A 16061-nucleotide genomic window follows, 5' to 3' on the forward strand; every position below is an offset into this window, starting at 1 on the left:
GCAGGAAAACCTTTGCTGTATTCAGAAAAAATCATTTCTGGTTCAGGACCCTCCACATGTCCACAGGCATATATGATTTCTTTATGTATACAGTGATCAATGCTTCTCCAAAAATCAAGAATTGGACAGCAAAAATAAAGAGTGTAGATAGAAGCATCTATATAATAAATTAATGTACAATACTAAACTTTACCTGAAATTAAAAAAAAAAATCTTATCCTTTGTTTAATATGATGAGAGCATACCAAACAGTCTCCCCTCAATTGATCTAATTCTTTGGTAATTCCTTGGGAAGTCAATGTTACAAATGTAGACTTAGACCGAGTTACAAATGTTATAGCTTTTCTAGCTCTATTGTACTGTTTGTTTGTTTTTTTTTCACAAAACATGTTCACCAGAACTGCCTAATCAATGTCTTATTCATACATTTTTCCATATACGTTATGAATTGACCTGTTTTTAAAGAATTATGTAATTCAGATTATATAATTTTGTTCCCCGGAAAAATAATAAGCGTACCCTGTATTCTAAATACATTTTCTGCTTTGGCAGAAAATACTAAAAGTAACACCAATGAAATCCTGTGTCACTTGTTGGGAATTGAGGCAGATTGCTGAATCCAGTTTGGGCTACTTGGATACACAAAACACACCTCATGAGCTATGTAATTGTTCTGGCCAAATTAATCTGCTAAATGTTTACAGGCCTGAAATGAGGCTTTCAGTTTTACAAGTGGAATATTCTCCTGCCATGAAAATGAACTCTAGGATTGGGGGGAGTGTTTCTTTCTTTTTTTTTTTTTTCCTGCAGTACGCGGGTCTCTCACTGCTGTGGCCTCTCCCGTTGCGGAGCACAGGCTCCGGACGCGCAGGCTCAGCGGCCATGGCTCACGGGCCCAGCCGCTCCGCGGCATATGGGATCTTCCCCGACCAGGGCATGAACCTGTGTCCCCTGCACCGGCAGGCGGACTCTCAACCACTGCGCCACCAGGGAAGCCCCCTAATTAATTTTAATGGTATGTGTAATTAGTAAGGAGAAGGCAGTCTTTTGTCTTAGAGATACTGTACATTATAAAAGTGTACAACTATGCATATGAATGTACCTCTAGCCATTAGGAGTCAGAAAAATTTTAAAACTTACTTTATTTCAAACATGGCTTAGAAAAGTAAAGCTGATATCAAAAGCCATTCAGCTAAAAAATACGACACCTAACAGTTCAATCAAAGCACTGACACGATATGAATATTTATAGTTCAGCCCGATCCTTGGCTCTCAAATAGCTGTGTGATTACCTAACCATAAGTGATATTCAGAACACAAATAGCATATATTTATAATATAAATGTTGCATTCTTAGACAGTTATTTAAGACTCCAGCACTGCATTAGGGGTTGTGATCTGCATTCATACTGATGCCTGACTAACATTAGACTTTGTTCTTGTGAAGCATTTCACTGCCACCAACTGTGTCTTTGAAAATACCAGGCACAGATGTCTGTGGCTGTCTGTCACAGACAATGTGGTGTCCAGCCTCCAGGTTGGCTATGTGATGCTGCTACCACTAGGCAGCATTTGACCAAGTTTGGATAAAGTGCGTTGGTTTAGGTATAAACTTTGGCCACTCTGCAAAAATCTCCGCGCCAAGCACTGTTTCTAGGTCTTGGGGATACAGACGTGCAGTGAGTAAAAACAGACATGGGCTCAACCCTTTGGAGATGATAGTCTAGCAAGGGAGAGAGACATTAACCAAATGAATCAGAAGACCGCACTAAAATATTAACACTGTGATGAGTGTCTAATAAGGTGGTTTGTCCAAGTCATGGAGATTGGGGGAAGGCATAACTCAGGCGAGGCTGAGCTGAGTTATGAGGAGTTAACTAGCTGAAGAGGAAAGGAAAGAAGGTTCCAAGATCACGTGCAAAGGACCTGTGGTGAGAGGGAATGGCACCTTCATGGGATGGAGAGAAGGTCACTGTGCCCAGTATATCTTGTATATAGGGGCACAGGAGATGGGACCAGGGCATGCAGGACCCTGTAGGTCTGGTTTGGGAAGGGATGTTTTTCCTAAGAGTGTGTATAAAGTCAGATTTGCTGCCGGGAAAGATCTTTTTAACTATTAAACACCAAATTATTTTATAACGAATTACTTTGTGAAGTGGTTTCTATGGACTGGTAGAGCTGTTCCAGCAGTTTGGGGGATCGGGCACATAAACTTTCTGCCATTTGGTTAGGGATGGCTGGTTGAACAAGTATGATGATTAGACTGCTCTGATTACTTTTTGTTGCTGTTTTATTTAAAAGGAAGAGAATATGTTAATATTTTCTCAGATTATTCCTATTCACAAAGATCAAACTTCAGATTAATTGAAAGGGCACCAGGTATGCGTGGGCTTTGAACCAAGTGGAGATATGTCCATTCACTTACATAAAAAGGATGATCCCTGTGTTGGCCATGGCATAGGACAGACCCAGGATTCCACTGCCCATGATGGCGTTACTCAGATTGAATGAAGACATTCCAAAGGAGGTGGTTCCAGGATGCTTGAAGACAAAGGGATGCTGTGATAAGCAAATATTTGCCAAAGGACGAACCTTTTTTTGGATTATTCTTATCCTATATTATCTTTACTGGAGGAGACTACCGTCCAATAGGGAAGATTAAGATAAAATCACAGTGAATAAAAGTCATGACTCAACTTCAATAAAAGTGTATAATTTTCAGTGGAATGTAGTACTTGATTTAAGCAGGGGTCTCAGTAAAAATAAAAAATACAAGTTGAGTAACATAAAGAAGGGAAAGCATGTAGGATTGCAGATTACATTTGGGTTAGAATGCTTTCTCCAAAAAACAAATAAATTTCATAAATGATTTATGCAGCCATATGGCGAACAGGAAAAACAAGCCCTTATTCCAGTAAGGGCCTGAATAAACAGAGAATGTGCTGATCAAGGCTTGGAAAATTTCAGTCACTTTGTTTTCGCACAGAGACCCAGGTAGATCAGACATCCTCAAGTCCTGTTTACTGCCAGAGAGCAGAAAGTCACTTACATGTTCATCGTCATAATCTGCCAACTTCTTTTTCCCCAAAAATCCATTTGTCAGAAATTTCTGACTTTCAGCATCTTCATTAGTAAATTGACTGAACACACACACACAAAGGAAGAGAAGACAGTAAAAACATCTGGTAAATGCTCTGAGTTATACTTATGTTTCAGGTGATCTGTCACTGAATTAGGAGAGGAAAAACAAGACACTTAAGACTTGTTTTTCTCTTCTCCTCCACATACTACTGTTCCTTCCAGACCAATGACTGAGCCCCATTTATGAATATACTTTGGGAGGGAGGGAGAAAGTTATGAAGGAAGAAAATATTTTTTTAGTTGGGATCTTTTATAAGCCACATTTCTTCTTCACACATTGACTATGCAAAAAAAAAAAAAAAAAGAGAGAGAGAGAGAGAATAATTAGAGCTAATTTTGTTGCCATTTCGAGCCCTCCCAAAGAAAGGGAACAGAGTAGTGACTGAGTTTTCTCAACTGCTAATATACCATGATCAGAGGATCTTATTAATTCAGTAAATATTTATTAAGTGCCTTGGCAATGTGATCCCATCTCACTTGATGCTCAAGTGTCTCTGTGAGAGAAACTTCCATGTCTCTGCTCTAAATATGCAGCGACTACGGCTCAGAAGAGTGAGGTAGCGTGTCCAGACGCACCAGATCCCAGGTCTAGGGTCTCCCACAGCGCCATGCAGCCCTGGGCAGGGCACTGTAGCTGGTATTTTCCTCTTTTTTGGCTCCATCTCTTTATACACATATCCCTTGCTGGGAAGGAGTTGGATGGTAGCTCTGTGCTGTGTTTGGTTGTGTGTGAGTGTGTGTAGTTTAATTACTCTGAAAATGTACTTGAATTGTTACACAATGAATGAAACTAAGAAAAACATTAAAGAAATCCAATGAATTAGTAGAAGAGTTGGGAGGACTTTCAGATGTCACTATCCATGGAACATTATGACTGCGGTCTGCTTGGTACAGGCTGGAAGCTGCACATCCCCTGACAGTACTGGTCGGCTCCTGAAGCTCTGTGCCAGAGGTTTTGAGGATATGGATCTAGTACCAGTCACGTTTCCGAAAGGCTTGACTAATGAGTTCAGCTGCCACCATTGCATTCTTTTTTTTTTTGCAGTACGCGGGCCTCTCACTGTTGTGGCCTCTCCCATCGCGGAGCACAGGCTCCGGACGCGCAGGCTCAGCGGCCATGGCTCACGGGCCCAGCCGCTCCGCGGACCGGGGCACGAACCGGTGTCCCCTGCATTGGCAGGCAGACTCTCAACCACTGCGCCACCAGGGAAGCCCCACCAAGGAAGCCCCACCACTGCATTTTGACACTGCAAAATATCACACAGGCTTTCTTTTTATTACAGGAAATGCTCAAATATGTATACTTAGTTCTTAAAAGTGCTTTATAATTAGATAGATCGCAATTTTAGGACACTTCTTTCATGAGAAAGTAAAATAAAATGATTGGAGAGTATTTTATTAAAATAACCCTTAGAAATATAAAAGGGGAAAATAATTATTATAGATCTGTACAATTGGTCTCTTATAATAGAAGCTAATTCTGAATATACCTTATGAGAAAGAAGGATAACAAGGTTACTTTTTGAGAATAGAGAACAATATAAAGTGTAGATAGAACGAGCAGACAGAATCATGAAGTTTTGTGTGCTTTTCTAAAACTCAGGAAGTGGATTTTCTTGAACCTCATGGTGTACAAGTTAGGAACATATCCTGTCATTTTCCTCCTATTTCTGGAAGGAAGTATAATGCCCTCAGATGCTGCCTTCTTCCATCTCTGCACTTCTGCACTCCCCCTCCCTTTTGTGCTTTATTTTAATGTCCGTAGTTAATATACTTGCTATGTGGAGACTGGTACACAATGTTCATAGTTGGAAACGGAGACCATAAAATGAACTGGAGCCCCAAATGGACCTAACGATTATAAAAACAAAAGTGTCATCTAGATTTAAACTCTGGAACATCCAATGTTCTATTTTAACCTTAATCAATAAGTTAGAATCCTTTAGTCCATGAGTAATGTTTAAATGTTTAAATGTGAAAGTAAATAGACTTTCTCCTTTGAAGCATTTGCATGATCTTATTTTGGCATGAGATGAGTTGTAGTCATAAAACATGCCAAGATTGTATAAAATATACGAGAAATGTCCCCAGTGTCTTCAATTTAATACCAAACCCAGCATATATTGAAAACATAAGTATAATGATTCCAAATAAATGTATTATGTTGAACTTCCCTCTAAATTTACATTTAAGAGATCTATCCAAACATAAACAAAACCCATCTTTTTAAAGTGATCATACAATTGCAAAATGATGACCCACTTGAGTCAGGAGTTACAAGCTAGGTCACTGTAAGTGTTCCAGAACACATTATCTGAAGCTAACAAAAGCATTCTTGCTCTTTCCATGACGGCTTTCAGAGAACCAAATGTCCTGTAGGACTGTTCTTAGGACCATGTCCCCTTCAGCTCTGCCACCTCCATAGAGCTCATATCTGTGTGCATCCTTCTCAGAAACAAAAGAGCCCTCAGATTTGATCAATTTCCTGAGGGTGATGAAGTGGAGGAGGAAAAAGAAAAGTTTACAGAGTATCATCTATCTCAAAGGCACTCACTTAATCCTCAGCAAAGTAGGCGTTGGTTTACCATTCTGCATTTTCCACTGAAGCTCAAAGAAGATAAATATCTTCTCCAAGATCAGGTAACTCCTCTGCAGATTCCAAAGCCCAGGTTCTACTACATTGTGCTTCCTCAAGGGTCACCTAACTAGAAAGCATCATATTTGCATCTCCAGAGTCTCTCTTGTCCGACAACACTGACGTTTACTACTGCGCTGGCTTCTTGGAGGAAGAGCAGTGCTTCCTCCCGACACCCTTCCTGGATGTTTTGAATGCAATAAGATGTCTTGGTTTGAGGATAATATTCTCTACTTCAGACTGAGATTTGGTCAAATATTCACTTCTGAATGTCTTAAGTCATGCATAATTTGTGTTATATAATATTTTGTGAGAAATTAATAAACTTATCAAATAACAGTAGTGCAGCTACTATGTACCAGGTAGTACCATTAACATGTTGTAGTGGCATCGTGAACATCTGGACAGGGAGAGGTTACGCAAAGCAGGGGGTGGTCACTTCTAACTGGGGGAAGGCTTCACAGGAGAACTAACATTGAGCTGAGTCTTGAAGGATGAGTGCAGTCAATAGAGAAAAAGGGGAAGGTGAGTGGGTAATACTAAAAAAAAAGGGCATTCCAGGCACACAGAGCAGAGTTAATGAAGGAGCAGGAGCTCTGAGTGGCTCGACAAGGCTAGGAAAGAGGGTACAAACAGGGAGCAGGGCAAGAGATGGACAGGAGAGCTAGATGAGGGCCAGATCATGCAAGGCCTTATATGCCAAGCAATGTAGGTATAGTCTAATCTTTCTCCTATAGCTAATGGGGAACCACTGAAAGGGTTTACCCAGGGATGGAACATAAGTCAATTTGCAATTGTAAAAGATTACTTTTGCAAGGGATGTTCAGGGCTAGTTGGAAGAGAGCAAAATATAAGACGGGAAGACAAATCAGGGCTGTTCTAGTAGACAGGTGACAGATGATGAGGGCCTATAATAAGATGGCAATAGAATAGGTACAGACAAGTGGGTAGATTTGAAATATTAATGAGGTAGACCCAACCAGATATAGTCGAACATTGGATGTGCAGTTTCGGAGAAAGGATGAGTCAAAGTTGACACCAAACATCCTTTGATTGAGCTCCTGAATGATAGTGATGACTTTCACCAAGATGGGTTTGCTTGAGGAGGGACAGAGTTTGAAGGGAATGGCAGTAGTTCAATATTAGACATTACAAGTTTGACTTTATCAATGAGGCAATTCAGACACATGAGTCATCCAGTAGAGATGTGTAGTAAACACATCTGTGAGTTGAAATAGAAGTGGAACTGGCGGAAGATATGGCATATGTTCAGTGGGTGAAGCCTGATGGCTGTGAATAAGCTTGCTCACAGGACACTTTTAGCCAGAGAAGAATCCCTGCAGAACTCTGGAGATGTAGCAACACTTACAGGGCAGTCAGAGGAAGAGGAGTCTGAGAGAATAGTCCAAAAGGTAACAGAAGTGATAGGCTAATATCATTTAAATTATTCTATATTATTAATAGGGACAACAACACTGTAACTGCAATTCTAAATTAATCACACAAAGATTGACATACAATAATAATATAATAATGTGTACTTCAGGATCAGGGAGTTGATGTGTTAACATCAAAGTCATTGTTATCTCTCAAATAGGTAATAAATCCAACTTTTCCCAACAAAAAACTTGTTTTCCATGTCCATAAATGTCTCTTATTTTTCCATGGAACCTGGTTATTTTAACCCCATACCTGCTCATTGCTGCCTTTTCTAAATTTCCCATCCCGGTGTAGCTATCTTGAATACTTTCTCCACTGATGCTCTCATCATCAGGTTCGATGTTGACATTGCTCAGTTCCATGGGATCCATTTGAGCTGTCAGCGCTTTCTTGTCCACACACAGGCTCCTTCAGTGTAAACAAGATACTGTACCTTCAGCTTGAGGCTCTTCTACTTGGAGTTATGTTCAGAACACTCTGTTCTGCACACAGAACACAAAATAAATCATTATAATTTACTTTAAATTAGATAAATAAACACTAGTCACCTATTTGTGTATGTTCTCTGTAAAAACATGGAAAGGAAGTAAACTCCTAAAAACTTCACATAAACATGTCCCCAAAGGTTCCATTACCCAATACAAAAAAAGAAAAAAAGAAAATGGAAGAGAAAAAGGAAAATTCTTAATAAACTGCCAAATCAGCAGGTATTTATAGAATGCCTATGTGTGGCAGGTGCTTTGCTAGTCACCGTAGGAAGAAAAAAAAATCTTAAGACATGGCAGCAGTCTTTAAGAAGCTTTAGCTATTTGTAAGCAGATTGCATGACTTAAAAGGGCGACAATAGTAAACTGTTGATAAAGGAAGATCTGCCAAGGCAGAATCTACCAGTGTCTCTACCAGCAGTAACACAGAAAATTACTGCTTTAATTTGTTAATTGGGCATGAAAGAATCAACACCACCAAAATGCTTGATTAACATGCAACACAGGGTAGGATCAGCCTCAGGGAACCACTTTCCAGGCACTTGGATCATGAAGCCAAAGTTAAGAATAGTAACCAAAGCAAGTACAGGTTTATCTTTGAATCAGCCTCAGTCACCATTTATATAGAGTTGAAATGCACTTTAACAAGAAAAGGGTCCAGCTTTTAGGCTCTGCTCTGCCTTTAATTTATTGGATTTCAGCACAAGTTATTTAACTTTTTGACCTCATTTTCCTCAACTGTAAAGTGAAAAGGGATGGACTGGCACTGTGTTAAAAGATGCTACGAACCCATTAATGGTAATGTTCTGAAATTTTTACTATTGAAATTCTTGTTGAATCGTTATATTGGGAGAAACACTATTACTCTTGGAATGTGTGGTTCTGAAACATGCACTACCCATTTGGTAAGGAAATCCTGAGTAGAGAAACTAACATAAAAATTGCTCCAGAATTCATGGAATCCACAAATCCCCTGACAAATATGAAACAGCCACATGAGAAGGCCTCCACAATCCAGTGCTGCAGCAGCACATCTGTGAAAGACAACTCACACTCAACATGAGTTCACACCCCAAATCACAAAAGTTACAAATCACACATGGAAACTCATTAGGAGTGTCAGCAGGCACAAGAAATAATAAGGTTCATACCCGAGTGACTACAAACTGCAAAGTAACTTAAAATGGACTTTAGAATTAATATAATAAAAAGTAATAAAAGATTCAAAATAAGAAATAACATCCACAGATTAAGAACATGGTAAAAAAAAAAATCAGGTTAGTTTGAGAAACAGCCAAAAAAGAATTCTAAAAATAAAATGTATAGTCATATAAAAAACTCAGCTGAAGGGAGAGTAATGAAACTGGAAGATAGATCAGTGGAAATCACTCAGATTATATCCCAAAGAAAGAAAGAAAAATATAAAGAAGTTAAGAGACATGGGGAAGAAAATGAGAAAAAGAAGGTTAAACACACCCTAATAGTTATTCTAATATGAGAAAATTATGAGACTAGGGAGAGACCAAAAGGACATAATGGCAAAGAATTGTTGGGAACTAAAGAAAGATAGTAGGTCTCAGGATTTAAAAAAAGACACAGTACTTCAAGCAAGAGGAAGAAAAATGAATATATTCATTAATATGAGGTAGTGTAAGTGTATAACATCAAAGATGAAGAGAGAAATGTTAAAAGCACTAGAGAGAATAGAAGTAAGACACACATACAGTTAAAAAAAGAGAGGGCTTCCCTGGTGGTGCAGTGGTTGAGAGTCCGCCTGCCGATGCAGGGGACACGGGTTCGTGCCCCGGTCTGGGAAGATCCCACATGCCGCAGAGCGGCTGGGTCCGTGAGCCATGGCCGCTGAGCCTGCGCGTCCGGAGCCTGTGCTCCGCAACGGGAGAGGCCACAACAGTGAAAGGCCCGCGTACCCGGAAAAAAAAAAAAAAAAAAAAAGAGAAACTTGTACTAACTGAGTACAAAGGCTTCTCTCAGCACCACACAGTATCAGTTTCACTTCCCAGTAGCAATCACTAACGACAGTTACTATTTTTAGTTCTTCATTTAAAGTTAGTCATTCTAAATTTAAATTATTCACTAAAACCTCTCTGACTTGGTTTATCAACTCTAGACTGACACTTAGGAAGGATAAGGAAATTAGCATACTTCTTTCTATACTCCTAATTCCTCCCCCCACCCTCCTAATTGTTTCAGTTCATTAAATACTTCTACAATGTTAAGATGCATAATAATTTCATCCTATTCTGTAAAACAAATCATAATTTATCTAAAGGATGTTTCTGAACACTGAAAATGAATAATCAGTATTTACAACGTTATGATTGTGTAAATAGTATGCCCAAAGAACCTACAGTATATTTGACTACATAATAAAGGAAATATAATCCTATATTACTAAAACTTTGAATGCAAATTATCCATGCTCTTTTACTTTCTGAACGGCTTCCTCCTCCATCCTCTGGGTCTTGTTCAGCTGCCAATGTTTCTTGAATGCCATGCCATCTCCGTTCTTCAATTCATTTTGCATTGTGCTGAAATACTGCCTTGAATAACTTTTTTTCACACAATAGGTCCATGTTTGTAAGCAGAATTTATGAGTTGTGTCATGTTGGAAAACGTCTTTACTTTGCCCTCAAACTTTTTTGATTGTTTGAATTCTAGATTCAAAATCACTTTCCTTCATTATGTTGAAGATATTTGCCTCTTGACTTCTAGCTTCCACTGACGAGTCAGATTCTCATTTCTTTGACTTTTTTTCTTTTGGAGGGTTTTAGGATCCTTATCACAATCTGAAATTTCTCCAGTATGTAACTAGATGTGAGTAGTTTTAAAAATTCATCTTACACCGCACGTGGAGAGACCATTCATTGAAAAGGCTTGTGTCTTTCTTCTGACCATGAAAATGTTCTACTATTTTAAATCTCTTTCCTCTCTCTAAAACTTGTATTAGTCATGTATTGGACCACTTGATCTCTATTGCCAAGATTTTCTCTTTATTTCCCATCTCTTTATTACTCAATGTTCAGGGATAGTTCCTCAATGTCCAAAATAACAAATTTGATCTTCAGTTGTGTGACATTGTGATATAATAATAAATATACATTTGATCTTCATCCTCATTCCTCACACAGAGCTCCAAAAGTAATGCAATAAATTAATATTTGGGTTTTGTCCCCAGTTCCTGAAATAGCTCTGGAATGATAAAGGAGTTTTTGTTGTTGTTGTTATTCATAACAAGACCCTTTCAACCACACCTGAGTTTACCTTAATGAAGTGACTTTTGTAAAGCCCCTAAGGATGAGGGGGCTGGTTGCCAGGGGAACCAACCAAGCGATTAGACAGTTGGAGCTTTCAGCCCCACTTCCAACTTCCTGGGAGAGGAGAGTGGGTGCGGACTCACTAATGGCCAGTGAGTTAATCAGTCATGCCTAGTTAATGAAGCCTCTATAAAAAAATCCTAACTAAAGGGGTTTGGAGAGCTTCTGGATTGGTTATCATATGGAGGTGCTAGGAGGGTGGAACACCAGGCAAGGGCATGAAAGCTCTGAGGTCCCTCCCTTCATACTTTGTCCTATGCATCTCTGCCATCTGGCAGTTCCTGAATTATATCCTTTTATAATAAACCAGTAATCTAGTAAGTAAACTGTTTTCCTGAGTTCTGTGAGCAATTCTAAAAAATTATTAAATCTGATTTATAGCCGGCTGGCCAGAAGTACGGGAGGTCTGGACTTGCCATTGCATCTGAAGTGGAGGCAATCTTGTGGGACTGAGCCCTTAACCTGTGGGATCTGATGTTGATTCCAGGAAATAGTGTCAGAACTGACTGAACTGTAGGACTCCCAGCTGGTGTGGGAGAATTTGTCAGTGTGAGAAAAACCCATACTTTTGGTATCAGAAGAAAGTATTAAGAGTAGAGTAGAAAAACATTGTTTACTTTTAATCTGCACCCATTTTATTTTTCAACCTGTCCACTAATTATTTTTCACACTCATGTTTTTAATTTCTGAGAATCTGTTCAGTCTCTTCCTCTCTTTTCATAACATCTTTTTTTGTTTGTTTTACAGATGCAGTATTTACTCAACCCTTTCTAAGGCTATTGATTAGAAGTTTCCAAAAGCTCTTTTTGTCCCCTAAATTATGTCTTTTTTTCTGGAGTTATTCTATTTGTTAATCTTGGCCCTTCTCTTCCATATGCCTGGTTTTCCTTAAACTCTTAGCGATCCTAGGTTGTCTGTTCATATTTGTGAATGAAGAATATATTGGTTAGCTTAGAAAGCTAGTCCTTGGGGTTTCTGTGATATCTTGCAGGCTCATTACACTGATGGGTTGCTCCCTTGTGGGTCCCGGGTAAGTGGGGTCTATGCACCCGGTCTGTGTGCAGAGCACCCGCAGGACCCTACTCACAGACACAGCTGGCACTGTAGGCGAGGTGCCTCTGGAAGAAAAACACAGTGATGTATTTTCCCCTTTTGACGGAGCTTCCATTCCTGCTTGTTGTCCCTTTTTGCCTGCTGTGGAGGCCCTGGTATTTATTATAGAGTCTGTTCTCAGGCTCTCTTTCAGACTAGATTACAGCCTTATCCTTTGGGCAAAAGAGGCAGCCCAAACAGACCAAGAATCCACACCAAGGCTCCTTGGTGAAAACCCGGTCAATGGTTGTTGGTGATTCACGCCTCCTCTTTATATATATTGACTTAACTTGGAACCGCTACTGGGTCCTTCTGGAGAAAGCCCATTTACCCGGTTTACCCCGGTTCCTTTTCTCTTTCACAGGGTTTCCAGCCCTATCTGCTTCCTGGCTTCTAGGAATTCTTAAAACTTCCATTTGTTATTGACACTGCTATTATTTTACAGAACTTTTGTTCATTTAAAAAGTACCATTTTGTTTGAAGTTTCATTCTTTGAATCCCTCAGTGGTAGGTCATAAGCCCCCTATTTTAATCTACTCTCAAAGCTTCATAAACCAAGGATTCCTCAAGTCACAGCTTTGGCCCAGGCCTCTACTGTGATCTCCAGTTCCAAGTGTCCAGATATACACTTGCATATCTCAAAGGTAGTTTAAATTCAATGTGTCTAAAAATCTAACTTGTGATAGTTCCCCTTCTTCCAATATTTCCTCTCCAAAGAATGTTGTCACCATTTATCCAGCTCCTCAAATCAGAAATATCAGTCTTTTATTATAATTTTGTTTATCCCTTACATCCAGTCTTTTCCAAAGTCTAGTTGATTTTACAAACAAATTATTTCTCAAATTAGACTACTTCTTTCCCTTTCTTACACCGTCAGTCTTGTCCAAGCGACCATCATTTCTTACATTGTCAATTGCAACAATTGTAATTGATGCCTTGAGTCCTTTCTTGCCTACTTTCTCCCTCCTCATTCATTTTCCACACAACATCCAGAGTAATCTTTTAAAAACAAAACTTAGGTCATGTCATTTAATTGCATAAAACCTTCTATTGTCTTCACTTTACTCTTAGGATAAAGTCTAAGGTTCTCAGCATGCCCACAAGCTTCCACATGGTCCCTCCACTTCTGGCTTCATTCCTTCCACACTCTCCCCACCTCGCTGTACTAGCTACTCTGGCCTCCTTTCCATTTCAGGGACTTCCCAAGTTCTCTACCACCTCAGGCCATTTGCACATTCAGGTCGCTGTGCCTGGAATGATCTCCCCCTCCTGCATGCCATGATTTGCTTAGTCAATCCCTCTGGGGGATTACAGGAGTATACATGTCAGCAGTCCTGGAGACTTCAGCTAAAGTCTATTTCACACTGTACTTATTCATAGGAACATCATTAATTTCATTCACATTAAGCAATGCTAATCCCAGGGTTAAAAACAAAAGAGAAAATGTCAAACACTCTTATGGTACTTACTACATGTCAGACATTATTACAAGGGCTTCACATCTATCAACTCATTGAATTCTCACAGCATCCTACTGAGGTAGGTGCTATTTTTGTTCTTATTCCCATTTTACAGATGAGGTAATGAAAGTCCAGAGGGGTTGAGCATACTCTATGCTACACCACCTCTGTGCTGTTGTCTCTACTACAGAGAACTAAAGCCCAGACAGGAACAGAAAATCTGGCTTTGGTGATAAATAGAACTGGTTGTAAGTCCTGACCAAATTAACTAACTTCTGACTTTCTGTCATCCCATATGCAAAATGAGAATAAAGCAGTGTGAGGGTTTAAATGATATTATGCATGGCAAAGTGTGGTTTGTAGTAAGCCCTCAATAAATTTAAATCCCTCTTCCCTCTCCCAATCATCAGAATTTAATTACTGCCTACATCTGCATGCAAATGTGTATAGTATTTCATATGAATATCCACACACGCATATAATTTACCATAGGCAGTTAGAGGACCTTACAGTTCTCAAACTCTCACAAACATTTTAAGCAAGGTAGGTACTCCTTCACAAATAAAAAAATTGAGACCTGATCTTATACTATTTTCACCATATATAAAACACTTACATTTTTCGTTGTATGATTATTTGATAAATAACTGTCTCCTCCAATAGGTAAAAAATTTCATGAAGGTGGGAACAGGGCCAGGTTTGTAGACTACATATACATATTCCCATCATCTAGCACAGTGCCTGCTGATACATTCTCCTAAGACCAAGGCAACTTTGTATGATCTCCTTTATAGATACAAGTACACATTCTTGTTATAGCTTTCTAGGTTAATATTTCAAAGTGAAATAGAAATGTTCCCTTCTGGTTCCCAAGAGAAAGAACAGCTTTGTTAGACAAAGAATGTTCAAAATTCTTCTAAAAGAGAAATCATATTTGGTTTGACAGAACTTTTGGTAGTCTAGCCTTTCTAGCTAATGATGTTAAGTTTCTCTGCAAAGGAGATTTTGCAGAAACAGACTGGATATTCCGGTGCAGTGGTCTTCTGTATTGCCATCTTACTTCACTCATTCATGAAGGTGCAAAATCAAAACTTGAAACAAAGGTATTTGGCACACTATCACCATTTGGAAGACTTTGTTTCATCATATTTATTAAGCCAGCCAGATGTCCTAAATAGCTGATTCCTTGTATCCAATTTCTAGTTATTAAACATTATGCATAACATTTCTTTGTAACATGATTTATAAGCATTTATTTTACCCGATAAGTGAAAGTGAAAAAGGAGCTAGCATTTCCCACTATCGCTATTTGTTTTGTCTTTCATGCCAGCCCAGTTCTGATGAACATACTCTGAAATCTAGGTTTAGGCGGCAGAGTTTACACTTTGGTTGAGTGCGCGGGAAGTAGCTCGTCCTGCAGCTTCTAAAAGCCAAATTATCTTGCATCCGAGGAACTGATTTAAATTCACATCCAAAATATATCTTAGATAAATGAACATAGGTTTGACAATGAAATAAACCTAATTACCTTTATGTGAAATTCTCTTAAACAATTTCCCCAACAATGCCATTCTAGTCACACATTGATATTCAGATGGCGTATGAGCCTACGGCATGATTTCTCACAGAAATTAACTTCCATAAAAGCTTTCACTGTCATTCAGTCTGATGTACGTCTTAGAAAAGAAACTGTCCATAATAGCAGAACCATATTCACTTGACTACTTCCTATTGCTGGTGATAATAGTTTAGCATTTTTCATTCCCTTCCTCTACTTAGACATAGCTTAGAAACAATATCAAGGGAGAACTAGAAAAGTTAAAAGAAATAACCTTATGCTGAGGTCTTGTCCCTTTGCTAAGAATATTACATGCTTGTTAATATAAGAATTAAAGCAGCCCTTGATGAGGTATAAAGGACTATTCATAAAATCTGAATACATTATTTTGCTTACAAATTTTCTAGCTCTGCTCTGAGAAAAAGACATAGATTCTCTAGTCATCTTAAATGTTAAGAAATATCTGAAATTCCTGCATAAATTTTAGTTCCTATTTTCCCAAACAATAGTTTGTTTCCAGAAATGAACAGCAATATGTAGCATATATGAAATTAACATAGTGAACTGTTTGTTCTATCCATGTTAATACATGATATTTAATAATCTGTCATAAATTATGCACACACTAAGTTCCAAAATGTCTACATTCTATATAATAGATACTGGACCACCCCCAGAGTTACTTTTTTTCTTCTGAAAATAAATTTTTTTACTTTCTTTAAAGTAACTCATGTATTAAAAATAATAGCTTCAACAACCCATAAAGCACACTGTATAACATGGTTAAAGAAAACTCAACGGTTTAGCTCTCAAAACTACATTTCTCGGTACTTAAAAGTTACTGATATACTCCCTAGGAGTATAAATATAAAGACTTTCCAGAAAATCACAAAACATTATCTAAATATAAATCGC

The 16061-nt window shown here is 38.6% G+C and overlaps 1 protein-coding gene across 4 annotated transcripts in view; it reads right to left on the reverse strand.

The window, feature by feature from the left end:
• Nucleotides 1–16061, reverse strand: part of SLC38A4 (solute carrier family 38 member 4) — a 67316-nt gene that overhangs the window by 21918 nt on the left and 29337 nt on the right. For all 4 annotated transcript variants that reach the window (XM_082851119.1, XM_082851120.1, XM_082851121.1 and 1 more), the window contains exons 2-4: nucleotides 7469–7698; nucleotides 3050–3140; nucleotides 2426–2541 (exon numbers count right to left, since the gene is read on the reverse strand). In XM_082851119.1, the coding sequence (XP_082707245.1) occupies nucleotides 2426–2541; nucleotides 3050–3140; nucleotides 7469–7587 (326 nt within the window). In that variant the 5' untranslated portion in view covers nucleotides 7588–7698. The remainder of the gene's footprint in view (nucleotides 1–2425; nucleotides 2542–3049; nucleotides 3141–7468; nucleotides 7699–16061) is intronic.

Source organism: Leucopleurus acutus (genome assembly GCF_964270905.1).
Source record: "Leucopleurus acutus genome assembly, chromosome: 11".
Taxonomy (NCBI): domain Eukaryota; kingdom Metazoa; phylum Chordata; class Mammalia; order Artiodactyla; family Delphinidae; genus Leucopleurus; species Leucopleurus acutus.